Raw genomic sequence first — 14,392 nt, 5'->3', positions numbered from 1 at the left:
ATGAACGTGAAATTTGCAGGGCAGGGGAGTTCTGCTGTTATTCTGCCATGTCTGTGAGAATTCCGCAGCAAAGAACTATGCCTTTAATCTGTAGCATATTGTCTCTTTGTAAGTGATCAAAATAATGAGGTCATGCTCCCAAAACAGCGAGAGTTTGAGCCAAACTACCACAGAAGTCTGTAAGCTTTTCCATTAATTTCCAAGGGCTTTAGATTAGACCTGACAACTCATCTGATCTATTTGGGCACATGATGCAGAGGGAATGGAACCACTGCTATTCTGTCGGCTGCATCTGTCAATTTTAATTCAGAATGTTCCGCACCACTAGTTGCGAAATTTGAGATCCTAGTAAACACCCCAAAGAACTAGTTTTTGATTAGCAATGTACCTGCTATTACAAGTGTTATCCGAAACACATTATCCAGCCCAGTGAAGCTGTGTGTGATGTTTCTTTCTCCATTTCTAACAAAATGTCCAATACCCAAGTAACATTTGAAAAGGATATATAACTACAATTAAAATAAGCTCTTTTAGTGCTCCACTTCAAGATGTGCTTAGCAGGTCCTGTTTTCAACACAGCAACATTGCATTGGTCTGTTATCTGCTTTTCTCCAGGCTCACTGCAGTGTAGAAGCAGTCTGGGATCCAAAGAAGTTTAGGTGCATGGATTTATTGAACAGCAGCCACCATCACATGGTCAATTATTACTTTTAAAACTGAAGGGACTCTTAATACTGCTATATGATATGGGGCCTGTGGTTCAAAGACTGGGGGTGGTATCTAGTGGTGACTGAGAGACGGAATTCATCAGCAAAACAACCAGGAATGTAATTTTCTGCAATTTCCCCTTCCTCCTACATCTATCTTAAATCTATTCTCAATGGTTGAAAGACCCCAGATAAATATTCTACTAGACATGCCCTGTGCCGAAAGCACAATACCTCTTTGGAGCCCTGTAAGACAGATGAGCCAAAGTGAGTGCCATGAGTCCCACTGACTTCACAGGGAACGTTCTCTTTCACTGCATATGAGAAGCCCAGACTACTTTTTTTTAATGAGAGCTAGTAAGAGATTGCATCCTTATTTTCAATGTAATAAATACAGCCTTGCAACATATGAGTACAATGACAGTATATTAGCAGTTTGCTGCTGTACCAAAGATGCACTGCTAGAGTTACTCTCAACAGGGATAACACTACCTAACATAAGCTGAAATGTTGGCCTAGGAGGGAAGAGACTGGGGGGAGGGCAAGTTGCTCATCGCCACAAATGGAAATATTTTTAAACTAACGAAAGGATTTAACAAAATCTCCAATTTCCCAGTAACACTTGGCAGTTACAGTCTCCTCTGAGCACATAGGTTCCAGCTGGGTAGAGGGAGGCAGCCCTCTGCTAGTAAGAGAATGAAGATGGAGAGGCACTCTGTGCTAACTCAGATGTTAAAAAACAAAAAGGACAATTAAACACTAGGACAACTAGCCAGATTCCGCACCCCCAAAGTGTGATTTTGAAAGAGCAAGTGTACACTTGTTTTTTTCTTCCTTAGCCAAACAAACAAGATCTGTTGGTTTTCATAAATCCCTTTACTTTTGTAAGCGCATTTATAAAGCCAAAGAGATGTTGTGGCTTAAACTCAATTCCCTGTTATTTATATTTAGGCGGATAAAGCTTCATTCTAAAAGCAAAGCACAACACTTGATCCATGACAAAGTTTACAGTATGGCTTAGTTCATTAAGGATCAAATTGTGGAGGTGTTATCCTGACAGAATTCCCACATGAACAACCTGTAAAAAGGCTCAATGAAGACCCACAGGATCGTACCACAAATCCTCTCTTTCTATATATCTACAGATTTTTTTTGTACCAGCAGCAATAATATTGCAGCCATATGTTTCTCAACAACATTTACTGGCCATATTAATATACAAAACAATCTTTCACATTATGTCCCCATCTTCTCCTGGCAATTATTAACAATCTAGCTATGGACCTTTAAACTGAGCATTTTCGAGTAGCTGGTAAACTTTTGTCTCCTCCATTTCAAGATACAAGTGAACTGCTAATAATCTATCTCTGCAAAACCTGAAATGTAAGGAGACATCAAGGTCACAAGCTAAAGGTGCCCAGTGTAAACTGCCCAGAAAATGTGGGTTTTGGTCACAAAACAAAACCAACAAACAATCTATTATCATTTGGCTGTGTGTAGTGAATTTCCAAATGTGTACAGGGCAACCAAAGACTTAGATTCCTAATGAATACGGAGAGCCCATTGGAACAGCTTCTGCACTACATTGGCTACGAGTTGATGTGGAATTGGCAGACATTCAATTTTTGCATTTTCATTAGTGCTAAATTTTTAATAAATTATAAGATTCAAAATAAAAGCCTCCAAAATTTTCTACTGAGTTAATTCCAGATGCTAAATGCATGCATTATGTGTGGAATAAGGTGACACAGTCATGAGGAATTCATAATGGAAGCATTAAACTCATTGGCAAAATAACTGGCTCTGTATTATGTCCCTATTGTTGCTGGTGGTGATTTTACTGTTTGCTGATGAAACCACTTAAAAAAGATACTCCCTCCCCACACCAGTACATCTTTTAGAACAGCACCATGTACTTACCCCTCTGTCTCCATTATATTTTTCTATAAATTTTCCATAGTTGTAGTAGTTAAAGGTTGGGTAACCATCCACACCTTCCTGCTTACACAGGTCGTGGTTCTGTTCTTTGGCACAGTCCACTGCAGCATAGGCAATCTAGCACAGGAAGGAAAAGCAGATCAGCTGTCACCAAGTGTGATCCCATTCTATGGCGCTCAGATACTTTAAAAATGAAACATATGCAGTTTCACATAAACTAAGATATGGAAAATATTTCCAAATGCTAAGTACTACCAGAATCAGAATTCTGTGTTCTTGTTTTGCCAATTCCTGAGCATAGGTGCGCAGGGCATATCCAGCACCTTACCCCCCTGTGCATTAGTGGAAAATCCTTCCACTTGCACACAAAGGGATGATAAAAAGGTAAAGGTACCCCTGCCCGTACGGGCCAGTCTTGCCAGACTCTAGGGTTGTGCGCTCATCTCACTCTATAAGCCGGGAGCCAGCGCTGTCCGCAGACACTTCCGGGTCACGTGGCCAGCGTGACAAGCTGCATCTGGTGAGCCAGCGCAGCACACGGAACGCCGTTTACCTTCCCGCTAGTAAGCGGTCCCTATTTATCTACTTGCACCCGGGGGTGCTTTCGAACTGCTAGGTTGGCAGGCGCTGGGACCAAGCAATGGGAGCGCACCCTGCCGCGGGGATTCGAACCCCGACCTTTCGATCAGCAAGTCCTAGGCGCTGAGGCTTTTACCCACAGCGCCACCCGCGACCCCCCTGTGCATTAGTGGAAAATCCTTCCACTTGCACACAAAGGGATGATACAAAGCCACTATTTGGTTGAGCGAAATCACACAAACATGTGTGCTCCTGGACATGAAGTTTCCTGCTGCGGCACACTAAGCTGTAACCAAGGTTTGTTCTGAAAGGATCCTGTCCCTTAAACTACAGCAATTCTTTAAGCGCATGAAGAGCAATGTCACTGCATCTCATAGAACAACTAGATATCTATCTACGTACTGTACTTAGTTTCATTGATCTCCTGCTCTACATCCAAACATTCTCTGGGCAGGCAACAATGATATTCAATAAGACAAAGTAATCTCATTTAAAGTCACAGCAAAGCACAATAAAAACAGGACGTGAACAGTTTCACATTAAGCAGGCCAAAGCTCCAAACAAACAGACAGGTTAAACAGTGGATGGGAAGCCATTCCAGAGTAGGAATGCTGCCAGGGGAAAGGATTGCCTACATGTAATTCCCAAAGTTCATGGAACTTTGAAGTGCCAGGCATAGCTCTAATGGCTTTAGCCCAAGCGTAGCAGAGTTTTCCTGCACAGCGAAGAAGCTAGTTGAGGTGGAAATGACTAGTCAGCTAGACTCAGAATAACTATTTACAGGATTTATTAAAAGGAAAAATAAAACCAGCAGAGTTTCTGCATACAAAGCAAAGCAAAATAAATCCTTTCTTTCTCTCTCTCTCTCTTAACCATACACAGCACTTCTTCTCCTAACACACCTAACCCCAAACTGTGCTAGCATTCCTAGAGAACAGAGTTGTGAGCTGGTCGTTAACCAATCAGAGTAAGTAGTTTCTAGGTCAAGCAGACCTTGGCTTTCTGCCAAGAGAAAATTGACACTGCCTTGAGTTAATTGTGTGAAGCCAGAATCTGTAAGTTTTCATGAGAATCAATTAACAAAAACTGAACAGGTTAGGACATTAAGGAGAGCCTCCATAGAGGATCTGAACTCCCTGGACTGCTACATACAGGAAGAAGAGTTCCCTCATGCAAGTAATCCAGGGCTTTTTATGCCATTTGTAAAACCTTGAATTCAGAGTGGAAATGGATTGGAAACAACTGCAAATATTTAAGAACTGGAGAAGGATTATTCTGACTGGAGACTCTGCTCAAGAGATGAACCATCACATTTTGCACCAGCCGCAATTTCCAAGTGGTCTTCAAGGGCAGCCCTGCATAGTATGCATGGCAGGAATAAAAACGAAAGGTTATAAGAGCATGGATTACTGAGGCCAAGCTATTCCTGTAGCTTCATCCATAGTGCCTTCTTCAGTTGCTACATTTTACCTCCACCTTGCCCCCAGTTGAGTTCAATCTGGCATAAATGAGATGTTCTCATTTCATCCTTTAACGTAAAGCAGAGAGGTGGTGAAATCCAACTAGTGCCCTTGCATGAAAGAAGAGCTTTGGATTAAGGCATCAGCTAATGAAAAGGGTGAGGGGATCTCTGTTGATTCCACTGTCCTCATGTAGACTTCCATACCACTTTCCACCCTGTTCTGGAGGGTCCCCCAACAATCTGGAACAGAAATTCAGAGGGCACTTTTGCCTGCAGGTAGCAGGGGGAGGGGAATTGCCTGCTTTCCTCTTTTGCTGGTGGACACACCAGGAGCTAAATCAAGAGCTCTTCTGTGAGCACATGAGGAACAGATGGATTCCATCCAGTGATATGCAACCCAAAGAGCTTTGTGGATGAGTGGAGATTGAACTCCAGGTCTTCCCAGTCCAAGTTCAACCCACAACCCTCACTATTCCTAAACCATCAGTGGAATAGTCAGAATCCAAGTGACAGGGATAGGATGGGGAAACCTCAACACTGAACCAACGTACAGAAATAATGTACCTGGTTCAGGAGCATGGGTTCAGTTCCTAGAGGCTGGCTATAAGATGGGCTGGATGCAGATTACTCAGATCCCAAGGCAAAGTCCTAACACACAGGTATTATATGCACGGCTACATGACTGGGTTCTTGCATGTGCATATGAGACAGTGGCTAAGAATGTGATCAAATCCTACCTGAGCCACAAATTTACCGCATACCCTTAGACAAGCCACTATTCTGTCAGGTCAGTTTAACTTCCAAAACAGGGGCATAAAACTGGCCTATCTTCCAAGGCCACCAAAGGATTACTGAGATTACATTAAGCTCCTTTGAACACATTTTTTAAATAAAGAAAGATATACTTGAAATATACATTTGAAAGGTAATGCAAAGTATTATCATATGCTGCCTCAACAGACTTCATTATAGCTGCTACATTATGTCTCAGGAAAAGGCCTGGCAAATGTTAATTCCTAAGAATTATCCTGCAATGCTCTGCTCTCTCACTAGGGCTCTCTAGATGATCCTTCTGCCTTTAGCGGACACTGATAGGTCAACACTACCGCAACAGCACTTTCTAAGACTATACTGCTATTAATACACATTTGCTTCACTACATCTGCCAGGCTCATTCCTGAGAAAAGTCATTTGTTCAGTTTTAATCCCGTTTAAATACAGATATGGGAGCCTTCTACTTTAATTTTATTGTGACTGCTGGCTAGAATCTATTGAAGGGAAATTTAATGCAGTTTTAAAATTTAAGATTCCATTACACTGCTTCTTTTAGACTATCTGCTCATAATACCCCCCTCTTGCCTTCCGGGCTGTTATTGAGCCGCAGTCCCATAATTAAATGTCATTTAATATTCCATTATGACCTCTAACTTCCTGGTGATATGCAGTAAACGTTACACATGCACCTACAGCGGCATTCTTACTAGTTATTAACAGCTCTGGACAAGTCATTTTCTTTCTATTCCATTTGTTCACTCTGCGCTCCACCTAATTACTCCCTTGCTTGAATTGCTGCTGCCTATGACTCTTCTTTTGCTCTAGAGCCATCTACTGCTGGGCAGTGAGCAAGTGTTGCTTACTTGTCAATGCAAACTCATCTGCTGGCTTAGGCAAGCTGGCCAGTATCTTGGCTGGCAGGAGCAAAGCCAGTTCACTTCCTTTAGGCATACCCAGCTGGCATGTGACAGTTAAAGTTATTTCCACTTAGGATTGTCATTTCCACTCAAAGTGTACGTTCTCAATGGGATTGTTCCAACACAGCTGACTGGCCCTTTGGAACCCTTTGTAAATGTTTAACTGAAAAATGGTCTTTCTTTGTGGATAATGAAGCGGTGCAGTCCCCAAGCCAAAATAAGAGAGAGAGAGAACGCAAAAGCTCAGAGAAGCGTGCAACCCAACTGAGGAAAAGCTCAGTCAGTCTCCTTATACACTCTTTGCAAACCCTTCCTCAGCCCATCTCTTAATTTTCCCAGCTGCATTATAACCCCTTAAAGTATCTCAATGACCAGCTTATGAACAACTAGCAGCATTATTTAGGCTGAGTCCATACTTGTTATTATTTCCCATAGTAGGGCTAGGTAGTGTGATGTCCTCCAGCTGTTGTTGGATTCCACCTCCCATCAGCCTCAGTCAGCATGCCCAACAACATCAAGAGGAAAGATGTTGTGCACTCTTATCCTACACCTTTCTCTATGAAGGGAAGATTCATATTAGAAGGAAAAATAAAATGAGATCTGGTGAAGTGCTGGCAGCAGCAGGAGAAGATAGGTGGTGGCACTTTTTGTTTTGCCTCAAGCAGAGAAACAGGAGGCAACATCCCCTGGCCAGAAACCTAACAAATCAAGCAAGAGAAAGTGCACTAATAACACTACCAGCTGATGAAATTGCTACTGTATGTTCTACTACTATTAAGAAGTAGAATTGCTGGTGAAGTCCTGGAAGGTGCTGCATGCTCAAGATTTCTTGAAGCCTGAGGTCAAGGCGCTTCCTTAGCCATTCATGTGAATCATCTGAACTGTGGAGGCTGTGGAAACCTTTGTAGCAAACCTTTGCTAGCCTAGATTGTCCTAGATTGTTCATGTCTGCCTGTCAAAAGATTAATGCAGCCAGCAGTGACCCCTCATGGCAGTACAATCAGAGTCTTTGACAGTCGGAATCTATGAAGACATGCATGCTTTCCTGGCTGCCAAAGGCTTTCACTACTGTCTGCACAAACAATCTGTACTGTCTGCACAAATGGTAGCCACCAATAGGAAGAAATTATGGAGGCTTGCAAGGCCCCTCAGTACTTGGTTGTGAATATTTCCTGTGTCCAGGAAAGTCCTCTTCTTTTTGGATATCAGAGGGTGGGAGCAGTAATGGATTAAAATTTGGCATGGCAGGGAAGTCAGCCAATACATTTTAAAATATATTTTGCATGGAAATGGCTTATTTTTGAGCCACAAGGTAGCTTTGCCCAACTCCACTTACCGACAGTAGCAGACCAAATAATCCCAGCAACAGAAATGTACAAGCCACCAACTATCATTTGAATGTTAACATTAAGACGAATGCTAGCACATGGCATGTCCCCAGACTTAAGAAATATTATTTACACCATAAAGATAAGCTCACTCAAACTGAACTTATATAAGATGTGCCCAAGAGATCAGAAGCAACCAGCAATTGCCATCATTCTTAAATAGCTGCCTTTCTCTTTCTCTGTCTCTCTCTTTTTTAAAAAAAAGCCACTATAGGGAAGGCTGCTACTTATCTAATTAACACTGTAGCTCTTAAGATATCTAGTTGGTGTATAGTTAAATCCTGCTTAGCCTCTTGTTGATTTGAGCAAACACACAAAGTGTGGTTTTTTTATCATTGGGACCAAGAAATCCTTTTATAATGTTTAAGAATTACTGTAATCAGTCCTTTTTTCTGGGGGTACTCAAGGGTACACAGTACCAGCCAGCACTTTCACACACACCCCACTTCCACAAATGTTAAAAGTGTGGCACTTATTATAACAACTTTATGGTGAGTTCCAGAACCATTTTTCTATTAAAAAAAGAAAAGAAAGAGCACTGACTATAATTCACATCATTAGGTCCCGTTTTTTAAAAGCCAATTTAGGTTTGTACTTCACATGCATTGAAGCTGGCCTTGGAATTCTAGGCTGCATCACTGAAAACAACAACTCAATTTTAATCTATTTCTATTTCACACAGCACTTCATGGTGGATCCAAACATCATTTAACACCCATTTAGCAACTTTCCACATGGAAAAGTCAACTAGTTTTGCTAAGATCCCACAACAGGGAAGCAGTGATGCTGGGTTTCATGTAACCAGATGTGACAAATAATTGCATTTCATCATGCAATTAGAGCCATCACCCAGCAGTTTTTAAGCGGCCACTGCTGACTTTACTGTCACTTGAATTCATCCTTGGCCATCTCACAGGTAACACAGATGTGTGAGTAAGCAAAAATACCCAGGTCAAAATTTACAAGTGGTACAGTCAAGATTTATTGCACAAATATTAAGACCCAGAAGTGAGCTTTGCATTAAAAAAGAGACTCCTAGTGTTTCTGAGCCATTGCATCATTTCCTCAAAATAGTTATTTGCTTCTTTATGTTATGATTTAATGCTTAAGATTCTCACTCTCTTTTAATTTGAGAAAAGTTTGTAAGCTATATGCTGCCTAAATTTATATACTGCTTAATTGTAAAAAAACACCCTCAAAAAAACACAAGGTGGTTTACAAAAGGAATGCAATTATCAGTAGAAACAACTATTTTAAAATTCAAATAAAATTAAAATCACTGATAAGCTAAAAACAGATTAAAACACATGCAAACATTCTACATATCTGGCTAATGTTTTTAGCAAGCACTGGAAAAAATACAATGAATGTGCCTGTCTGATGTCAATAGGCAGGGCATTCCACACTAAAAGACTGATTTATTCCAAATGTGGAATATTATGCAGCACCTGTAACCGTGCCAGTTCTGCTGATCGAGTAGACCTATATGGGGCAAGGCGATCTAAATATTATTTATTTAGTTCATTTTCTATCCTATTCCTTCTCAAGGTCCTTGAGCAAGTATCAGCAGCTAAAAAGAAAAAGAGGAGTGTATTGACAAAATACCCAATTACATTTTATCAGATGCCTGTTCAACCCTAGTTGTTGAATGCCAACCTGAAAAGAATTTTTTACAGTTCTTCTGGAAAGCATTCAGCCCTGGAATTTCACAGACCTCTAGGGAAAGAGTTTTCTATCTTGCTCTTCAAACTGAGCACACGAATGATACCGTCAGAAAGCTGTTCTTGGTTAATTGCACGATGGTACAAAAGGAGAGGAAGTGGTCTAAGGTATGTAGTGATGAATGAAGTACTCATTAATGCATGATTTTACCATACAGATGCTTCTGAATTTACCCCCTGGTTAATCAGGTAGCAGCAGTGGTTAGGGATATTTTGTGACGTGCTCTGGCTCGAATGAAATCTTCTTTTTTTGCCTATTGATTAGAAAACTTTGTTCTTTCTAGAAAAAAGGTGTTTTGGACTATGAATAGCTAAATTGAATTGGGGGGGGGAGGAAAATGGCATGCAACTGGAAACAAATTTCACATTTTAAACATTTTTGTGTGTTTAGTTTCCCCCCCGGCAATGGACATTATAGGTGTAAACAATTATTAATAATTACTTTTCATTAGAACTTTTGATAACTTGCATTCATGCCATATATTTTTATATGTATATTTTTCTTGATGCTTTATCACAGTGGTGGTTAGAAGTTTTATCAGCAGATGATTTTCTGGCTGTTTAGCAGGTTTTTTTATGATAATTTCACAACTCCCCTGAAAAAGAACGTAAATTTGAAACATACTCTGATTTCAATAAGGCTTTTGTAACATTGGTTGCAAAAATAAAAACATTATCTGCACTGCCTATAGCCTTTATTGTCTAAATGAGAAGTTTCTTTGAAATGTATTTATTATTATTATTATTATTATTATTATTATTATTATTATTATTATTATTATTTGTTTACCATAGGAAAAATAATAAATCCCTCTCCAGCAACTTCCTTGGGAAGAAATGTTCTGCTAATGTTTCATAAAAATCAAGAAATCAAGGGTGAGATGCAAAAGAGAAGGAAGTATGCACCTCCAAGACCTGTGAATTTTGCCACTCTGAGATCTTGTATTGTACAAGTGCATAGTCTGTTTGTCATGATGTTAATGTGGCCTGAAAACATCAAACCATTTATTTGTATAGAGACTTTGCTAATCTTACTCCAACTGCTTTGCTATTCCCCTGATAATTGGGAGGTGTTAATCAACAACAGCAAAGCGTCACCATATTAAGTGGATTAAAATCATTTGATCTACATACTACATTAGCAGCTTTTGTTTCCACTGCTCCCTACGCCCCCACTGAATATATATTAAATAGAAAATGAATAAATAAATAAGTCAAGTAAACTGAACATTTTTGGGTTTTCTGGAGTTTTTTTGGGGGGGGGGGAGCTCAACAACTTTCAGATTTTCCTAAAAAGAAGCTTGGAGTGTGCTGGTTTTTACTCTTTGAAATATGGCAATCCTACCTTATTCACCAAGCCTATATTTGGAGTATGCAATGTCTGAGAGAGCAATGTCTGAGAGAAACCATTGCCTCATGTCCAGTATGATTCTGGACTCTTAAAACTTTGCACAACAAATAGGGATTTATGCAGCTTCTGCCCTGCCCCCGCTGAAAAGTCTCCTTGTGTGGGAAGGCACTTTTTGTGCCTTCCACAATTTCCAGTTTTAATTTAAATAATATGAAGCACTCAGGAAAGACATGGGTTGTGATATAGGAGCATCAGTGGGATGGGGGAACTGGTGAAAATCAGGGACGGGCACCTTGTATGAATAAAGCTGTCACGAGAGAAGTGACAAGTATACTTTTTCTTTTTGTGGAACTCTTAAGTGGAAATAAACCAACTGAAGAGCACGGAAAATTTAAGACTACTACTTTTATCCACAGAAGGTGCTCCAGGGGCTTCTCCATTCATTTCCAACACTGAAGACACTATACATGTGTAATGACAGTGAAGAGACTGGGGAATCCCCTCCCTACGTGTGTGTGTGTGTGTGTGTGTGTGTGTGTACACATTGTATATACCTGGGCCTTGGATTAGAACCAATGGCTGATATAATTTGAACAGTAGCTGCTGTGGTAAGAATGAAAGCAAACCAGCTATGTTGTTTTTTGTTTTTTTAAAAAAAATAAATTCAAAAAGATTGCCCACTTCTTTGTGTTCAAAATAGTTGGTTTATTGTAGCTTCTAAAAAAAACAAAACCCATCGTCATTCACGTTGTTAGATTCAAAAGGAGATGTTGAGTTTCTTGAAATGTGAACATTAAACTGTCAGTTCCTCAGTGCCTTATCTGAAAATTGCAGCTAGTAAGTCCCTGCCTCTGTGGGATTTGCAAGAATAAGTTGGAGAACCATTTTCAGCACTATTCATATCATGACTTCTTCAAGCGAAACATATTCCAGGAGAGCAGTAAAACACAGCTTTCTGTTCTAGAGTGATTTATAGATGCAACTGTGAGACGTCTTTGGCCGTGTTGTTATAGTATCTGAGTGCTTCATATTATTTAAATGCACTTGTATCTACATGATCCCTTGTATCACTGACAGCTGATATAACTGGTGGTTAAAACACTCGATCTGTATTCCAAGTGGCAATATATGTTTGAGTCTGAGGCCAGAACTAGCTATTTTATTACATTTGTGTCTTCTGTCAAAAGCAGCCGCTTTATACCCCCAATTTCTCTGATAATATAAGCCTGATTTGGGTGCTGAATCCTCTCACTTGCAAGCAAGCTTGTGAAGAGAAATTAGGCGTTCTGCCAAGCCCCACCCTCTCTGGCATGTCAAAAGTGTGAGGGCAAGGGCCTGAGGAAGGCAGCCTCTTGTACTCATGGACCTTGGCCACAAGATTAAGAATCCTGATTGTTCAGGGTTCAAAATAGTGGGGGGAGCCTCAAGTAGACATTTCTCCTCATGTCAAACCTTTGTCTTCATACTTGTGGAGGGCTCAAAACTATTGAGAGAGTGGGTTAGTCTTGGCAACACATCAACCCTTATTCTCATGTTTTGTTTTACGCACAAGACTGGATCCCTTAATAGGGCTCTAGTAATTGTATGATGTGACATGGTCATAATCCAGCTTTCCTTAACCCTGAAAACAGCCACCAATGAAGTGGAATGGGGGTGAGGCCTCATAGTTGCCAAAACCATTCAGTTCTGGCCTTACGGCAACTCTATGGTCATCACCTGCTTGATACATCATAATAAGGCAAGTTAAAGCGGTCAGATCCGGCAACATGCTGCAATTATTCCCTCCCTTTTTAAGGAATCATTATGAAATCCTTGTCTGTCAGATTCCCCTCCAGATTTTAGCATTCAGTTTTATAGTTTGACCATCCCACAGCCAACTATGTATAAATCATCTTCTGAAGGTGTGTTGGAGTAAAAATGTGGAGGAGCGCGGAATGAAATGATAAAAAAGGTAAATACAAAATTTTAAAGTGATTTTGGGTGTGTTAGAAATTACAAATAAATATAGGCTAGCTTTAGGGTTGTTGTTTTTTAACTACAGCACTCCTGTGCAGTGCTATTTCCTTTTCCTTTTCAGAATTGTTCAACAGAACACCTGGAGTATTTTTTTGAAAGAGGGAAATTGCACACGGCACCTATTCATGGGTGGTGGCCTCTGCCATGAAGTCAGAATTGGGTAGTAGCCAGGAGTCCAATGGGGTCATGTGTGATCTCAGAAATGGGTCAGTGTGTGATTACAATGGCTTGTCAATCCTGAGGAGTACTCATCTTCAGCACTTTAAAACAGAGATATTATACAGTACAGTATAATCAATATTTCTTTTTGTCTTACATCTTTTGTCGCAGGGTTTTACACCTCAACTCTTCAACCAGATTTCCTTCCTGGTCTGGCAATTCGAGCAAGCCTCTGCTAATGATTATTCAAACTCAAATGAGCAAACGGCAAAGAATTAACTACATACTCAGCTTTGCTTCACTTAAATGACACCGTTACATGCAGACTTCAGGGCCAAAGTTCAGGCCCCCACAGTCCCTGTACTTGGGTGGGTAGCTAAGCAAAATAACACGATACGCTCTCCACTCCCCAGATGATACTATAAAGTGAGGAGCAGTTGATTGTGGGCGGCGGAGGAAACTGCACTGTGCCTTCTGAAGCAAATCACTGTGCAACCCAGGTTCCAGCTGCAAATGGCAGGCTGCTGGAAGTTCAGCCAGTAAAGTGATACACAGCACTAGCAACTTAGTTGGTCAAAAAGGTTTTTTAAGAAAGCACAAGCGGAGTAGCAGGCAGCAGCAATGGAGGCAGGAGAGAGGAAATAAGAATGACTCTGCTGACTAAAAGGTTTAAAATGTGGGGCAGCAGCAAGGAGGACACCATCATAGAAGTGGAGGTAGGAGAAAGCAGTGGGCCAGGGCAACAGTGGTGGAGAAATGACCAGAGCAGTGTGGGTCCTTTCGCAGAGGACCCCTGGTTCGGTGCATTCTCAAACCTTGAAGTGCCTCTGGTTTACACCCATACCCACACCCACCCACCCACCTCTGTCCAGCCTTTCCCCCCTCCCCCTCTTTTCACAGACTGCCTTTCTAGCTACCACAGGAGCCTGTAATAATAGAAGTCTCCTGCAGGAGCACTTGGCCTTTCTCCCATTAAAATATGTACCACCACACATCAGCTTATTGATTCAAGGAAATAAATCTCTGCAGGAGCAAATATTGACTTTTGTTATGAAAATGGAAGTGAATAACTAACTGAACATTGATTTTGGAAAGGAATGAAAAAGGGCAGGTTTTTAATTTCTCCCCCCTTCCTAAGTGTTCTTTTAAAAAGGATAACATTTCAGTCGGGAAAAGAATAGCTTAGAAAGTAGTCAACTAAAGATGACAAATCTCTGCTTACACAGAAAAGGATGTTGTTGCCAAATGACTTAAAGGTTGGGTTCTGCATGGGGCGTATTGCAAATCTTCTGTTCCCTGACAATGACTGTGCTGTTGCTTTATTTCTGTTAAGTATTATACATCATAAACACAGTGTTTCTTGGCCAAGCTAACCGTGGA

General features: G+C 40.7%; 1 protein-coding gene and 1 long non-coding RNA gene across 4 annotated transcripts in view; one reads left to right on the top strand and one right to left on the bottom strand.

The window, feature by feature from the left end:
* Positions 1-14,392, bottom strand: part of PDIA5 (protein disulfide isomerase family A member 5) — a 142,265-nt gene that overhangs the window by 2,296 nt on the left and 125,577 nt on the right. For all 3 annotated transcript variants that reach the window (XM_083744371.1, XM_083744370.1, XM_083744372.1), the window contains exon 16: positions 2,628-2,762. In XM_083744371.1, the coding sequence (XP_083600497.1) occupies positions 2,628-2,762 (135 nt within the window). The remainder of the gene's footprint in view (positions 1-2,627; positions 2,763-14,392) is intronic.
* LOC310852758 lies at positions 2,760-10,159 on the top strand. The gene is made up of 3 exons (XR_014568360.1): positions 2,760-3,029; positions 3,436-3,873; positions 4,319-10,159. It is a non-coding gene; the product is annotated as an uncharacterized lncRNA (long non-coding RNA).

This window comes from Podarcis gaigeae (assembly GCF_964106915.1).
Source record: "Podarcis gaigeae genome assembly, chromosome: 1".
Lineage (NCBI taxonomy): Eukaryota > Metazoa > Chordata > Lepidosauria > Squamata > Lacertidae > Podarcis > Podarcis gaigeae.
The sequence above is the reverse complement of the archived record's forward strand: the minus strand, read 5'-3'. Positions and strand labels throughout refer to the sequence as shown.